The 5,556-nt window shown below is 32.1% G+C and overlaps 1 protein-coding gene across 1 annotated transcript; it reads right to left on the reverse strand.

Moving 5' to 3' along the window:
- Positions 1-3,769: 3,769 nt before the first annotated feature.
- Positions 3,770-5,259, reverse strand: LOC114409044 (omega-3 fatty acid desaturase, endoplasmic reticulum-like). The gene is made up of 5 exons (XM_028372370.1): positions 4,917-5,259; positions 4,677-4,766; positions 4,487-4,553; positions 4,230-4,322; positions 3,770-4,072 (listed from the first exon to the last, which is right to left on the reverse strand). Exons 1-5 carry the CDS (start codon positions 4,949-4,951, stop codon positions 3,770-3,772), a joined length of 588 nt encoding a protein of 195 aa, XP_028228171.1. The 5' UTR covers positions 4,952-5,259.
- Between the last annotated feature and the right edge of the window lie 297 nt (positions 5,260-5,556).

The following is a 5,556-nucleotide window of genomic DNA, read 5'->3' on the forward strand; positions in this document are numbered from 1 at the left end:
CATGACCTCACACTTGTGTGTTAAACACGTACAACATATTGCGCTACAATTTAACACTGGTTCCTAAATAGGAAACCTACACTTTCTCTTTAACACTGCGCATTTACACTTTTCTCAAGATAACACTGGTCGGGTTATTGTACAATTCACAACTTACAACACAAATAATGTCACATCAAGAGTTAATCACACACTTATTCACAACCAGAACTCATTCACAATTTCACATCTCATAATGTCACAATCCACCATCACATGTTTTCACGTATCTCACAATTCAACACATGTTCTACTTTACACTTTTACTCAATCTCAACAACAATATTATAATCTCAAGGCAACATATTATTCCATAATTCATCACATATTTCATTTATAAACACTGCTCATGAATTATACAATATCGCGATCTCACACTCATGTTTCAAACATGTTTAACACAATTGCGCTACAATTTAACACTGGTTCCTAACTAGGAACCTACACTTTCTCTTTAACACTGTGCATAAACACTGGTCGGGTTATTGTATAATTCATAGCTCACAATACAATTAATGTAACATCAAGTGTTAAACACATCCACTTATTCACAATTGAATATCATGTCCACACTTTAACATCTCATAACATCACATCAACCATCTCATAACATTCCTAATGATATTCATAAGGTACAACACACACATGTTCATCAAATTTAACCATAATATTCTCAAACTCCAACACTTAATAATTTTTGGAATCATACTATAACACTCTACAATATTATTTACATAAATTATTAATATAAATAACTACCTCTATATATATAAGCTAGCATACATCATATTGAATCACAAATATCAAAGTAAGCTTTCAATGCACAAATTCTAAATAATTATATGAACACTTTGGTCAATTTCAATTATGATATTAATTTTTTCATCAATTCATATTAATTAGAAAAATGCTCGATTTATAGGATTCACGTTCAACACAATAACATATCAATTTCACAACAATTGGTTTGTCAAACATATATAATTCACTGTAATAATTATAAGGATAAAATGAAAATTGCAAAAACACCCCAAAACTCAGAGACGGAGAAGAGATTGAAGCCTCCACTTGTATTGTCTTCATGCGATTCCTTTTTCTCTGTCCACAAATATTATCTCCCAAATCCCAATGGTGAAAGTCTGCTAAATTGAATTTCGAACAACATAGCCAAATTTCATGAAAATCCAACGGTTAACGAAACCGAGATTGTAGTTTTACCGAGACAGTTTTGGGTTTCTGCGGGAAAATAAAAGGCTACAATGCGAAGGGTTTTCCTCTAAGCTCAGACATTATTTTGCAATTCCCAACGGTGAGAATTCTTTAAATTGGGTTGCGAACGTGGTACTAAAATTTTACGATGATCCAATGGTGAATGAGTCCGAGATTAGCGTTTTTCTGAGACAGGTTTTGTGGGCTGCGGGAAAAAGAAAGGGTTTTGAGACGAGAAGGGGAAAAACGAAAATGAGAGGCAGAGGAGGCTGAGGAGTCAGTCTGAAAAACCTAGCATGTTGCTATGTATAGCTAGGGACATTTACGACCTATTATTTTACTTTATTTATTTATTTTTATTATTTTTACTAAAAAACTTTTTAAATTTATATATGAAAAAAATGAGATGTTACAGAGGTAGAAGGTGAGATGGAGAGTGAGAAATGAGAGAGTAGATGAAGAGAAAAAAATTAAAAACACATTCACTTGTAACACTATTTTATAAAAATCATCTTCGTTGACAAACCACACATTTATGAAATTGTCACCGCCTTATATATGACGATAGTTTTTTGGAGACCATCGTCGAAGGTGCATCGTAAAAAACTATTTTTGGTAGTGAATTTTTTGGTGTTGAATATGATTACAAAGGAGCATAGTCACCTACATTTTTATTGGGGGATCTGTTGGCACTTGTAGGTGTGTTACCCCCCTCCCAATAAGGTTTTTTCTTTTGGTGTACAATCAACATTTGAACCCTTGACCATGTGCTTAAGAGACTTAAACGCGATGCCACTCGGACTAAACACTTGTTGATGTATAAAACATAAGTTATTACTGCTTTTCTATTTTTCTGTTTAATTGTGGTGGGGTAAAGCAAATTGTGTATGAAGAGATGGCCAAGTCGATATATTATATTTTGTCTGTCTTCATATCTAACATAATGTAGTAATATCTATAAAGCAAAGTGGAATAAGAAATATAACGATACAATTATCTCAGCCTTTTCTATGGACTAATTTGAGTGGTGATTGAATCAAATTTGTACTAGCAGGGAAAATCGTGTTGATTCTAAGACTGTTTTACTAGAAAACTTGTCTTAGAAGATGATTCTCTAAAAAACCGTCTTAAAATGTATTTTTTGAAAAAAAACATAAAAAATTAGATCATTCTAAGACATTTTTTAAGGAACCGACTTAGAAAGTAGGGTTTATTATTTATAAATTAATTATTTTAAAATACAATGTTTCTATTTGGAAACAAAACCACTATTTATAATATATTAAAAGTAAAATATAAACCTAAAATTATATTATCTTTATTTAAATATAATAAAGGATTATATGTTTTGCATATGTGTATCTACAACATGTTTATTTACAATTTACAATAATAATAATAAAGGAGATATATAATGATTTTTTATATAAAAATTGGATAGCTATTCTTATCATTACTACTACAATAGCAAATAACAACTAGAATGTGAGCTGGGATGTAATTCTTAATTTCTTAACTAGTTATCCCAAAGCATCCCAAGAGGGAGTGATTGTGAGATTTGTAGCCACATAATTTTAATAAAAATAATAGGAAACCAAGAAATTGATACCAAACAAGGAACAAACAAAACCATCTAACACAAAAAATATACGTATATAAACTTATCCAAGTTTGTGTACCTATCTCAGAAGAGCTAAATTGCTACCATTTTCCCCGTATACACAGTCTAGAACCACAATTTCTACAATTGTATTAGTCACGATAGCAGATTTACTTCCATTGCAGACCAAAAAAAGAACAATAATTAAAAATTGACAATTTTGACATTCTATTTTATATGTTAAACTGACTATTTCTATCATTCTTTTAGAAACCATGTTCTTGTTAGCTACTATTTCACTCCAAAGCAAGGATTCCAAATAAGAGCAAATGAGCATTGAACCAAGGAAAGCAACGTCAAATCGAATAGTATATACCAGTCATGTATAACTCTTCCTCACTGGACTGATAGAACTTTATCATCAATTTCTGGTATATACGTCAAGAAGCTAAATATGAACTTTCTTCAAGTTCAAGTATTGTAAAATCAGAGAAGAAAGACTAAAACAACTTGCAAATCTTACACAAAGAGACCACCTTCTAATTTTTGCTGCTTGGCAGCTTGATTTTCTACCCCAAAAGAGATAGATAAATTTTGTTCATTCTGAGTTGCAGATATAAGGTTATATTGGTTTTTTCCAGAACTAGAGAAAAATAAAATCAAATATATACAGTAATAATACTCCCATAGCTGTACTTATTAAAAGAATATGACTTCATAATGAATAAAATGTCCATCCAAGTTAGTGAGCATTTAAATTAATGCACCCCTTCGAGCAAACAGAGATAATGTAGTATAGTGCAATAAAATGTTACATTTCAAAATAAATGGCAATTCATATTGTCATTCTACTTTTCCCACCCAAGAAAAAAAAAACATGCCTCTTTAACTATAAAAATAAAAATTTATTCTAATTAATCATCAGATTTCACAGAAAATAATCCTCCCATAGCATACTCCGGAGCCATGCATACTCCAGAGCCTTATAGATAACCCAAACTGGTGTGTGATGTATAAATAAAGTGTGGGAGTGAGATTACCAAATAGGGAACCCCATAGAGCTTGAGCATAAAAAGTGGACCCATTGTGAGGTAAAGATAAAGAACCACAGAAAGCATGATGCCCCAACAGAGTTGAAGTTAGCACATCTCTTCTCTCACCAGGGGAGAACAACTTGATGTAAGGGTTGAAATGAGAACCTTCTTTTCCTGGACTTCTACTCCACTAAAATATATGGTTCATATCACAAAGAGAGAGTGAGATGCTAGACCCAATAAAGTCCTTTCCTTTCAATTTCAAGAATTCAAAATTTTAGAAATAAAAAAAATTGAGGTACTGTATAGTAAAATAATGCTATCATTCTGGAAAAATAGGGTCTCACCAAATAAAAGGGGTATGCAAAGATGGGCAAAGGAAGAGTGAATCTCAGCATTCTTGTCATGTTGTCTAGATTCTTGTAAAATTTCTCTGTAAGCTGACATAAAGTCATGAAGACACATAATCATGAACCACTTCATGAAGTTCACATCTCCCTAGATATCCCTTTTTCTTCTATTGGAACACAACCAAATCTAATCACTAATTAAAATTAAGAAGAAAGAAAAAATGTGGAAATTAATTAAGCAAACTCAATAATACCGGAACCCATGATTCATCCTTCTCAACATGGCCATGGCTCTGATGCTGAGTCTTGTGGCTAATTCTCCTGCAAAAAATCAATGAGTTGTAAAAATGGTTAGGTTGTCAAATCAGACCAAAGATTTTTTAACAAACATAAAAATAAATTTAAGAACAAAGTGAACATGAAAAGTTGCTAAAAGGAACCGACCATCCATGGTATGGTACAAGAATTGAGGAGTGCAAGATGTGGCCCACAGTGCTGTTCAACAAAGAACTGTTTGAAAAACTTCCATTGCCACTGTTCAATGCATCAATCAAATTAGAACACACCATGACAGAACAGATGAATGAACAATCATGCATAACCAAGTGAAATGAAATTACTAAGGCATTACTGAGGAAAAGGCACAACAACATAACATAACAATTTGTAATAATAATTAGTTACCAATCATGTCCAAGAACAAAAAGTGCCCAAAACATTGTGCCTTGTGCAGGCCAATAGAGTGGCCAAAACAAGCAGTTATTGGAGCCAATTTTTTAAATATCTGTTTTTTTGGGTTGTGACTTGTGTGTCTGAGTTTTTTTTTGAACAATAACACAAGAATTTTCTTCTAAACCTTTGTCATCCACATATAACTCTAAATTACTTTATCTGCCAATGAATAAGGTATGAACCTAATTTGAACCCCAATTAAAACTGCATACAGTATTAAATTAAAGAAATGCTACAAACTTAAAATAGCCATGTTACTCGTCCCCTTCTGGTTCATTTATAAGGTCAAGTATGTCCTCTTGATGATCTACATTAGCTGAGGATTTTATTGTCCTAGTTCCTGAAGTATAGGCTGCAATTGAAAAAACAATGATTTATCATACCCTATAATCGAGTGATGTCAGAATTAATTGGCAATTGTAATAATTGGATTTACAAGTACCATTAATACCTGCAAAATTTGGGGGGTTTTCTCGCACCGTCACTCTTAATGCTTCGAACTGAAATGTTAAAGAGTAACATTTTTAGATGCATAAATAAAGAAAATTAAAATGAGAACTAGATCCCATAAAGAAAACACAATTAAAACACC

The sequence above is a fragment of the Glycine soja genome, chromosome 1 (genome assembly GCF_004193775.1).
Source record: "Glycine soja cultivar W05 chromosome 1, ASM419377v2, whole genome shotgun sequence".
Classification (NCBI taxonomy): Eukaryota; Viridiplantae; Streptophyta; class Magnoliopsida; order Fabales; family Fabaceae; genus Glycine; species Glycine soja.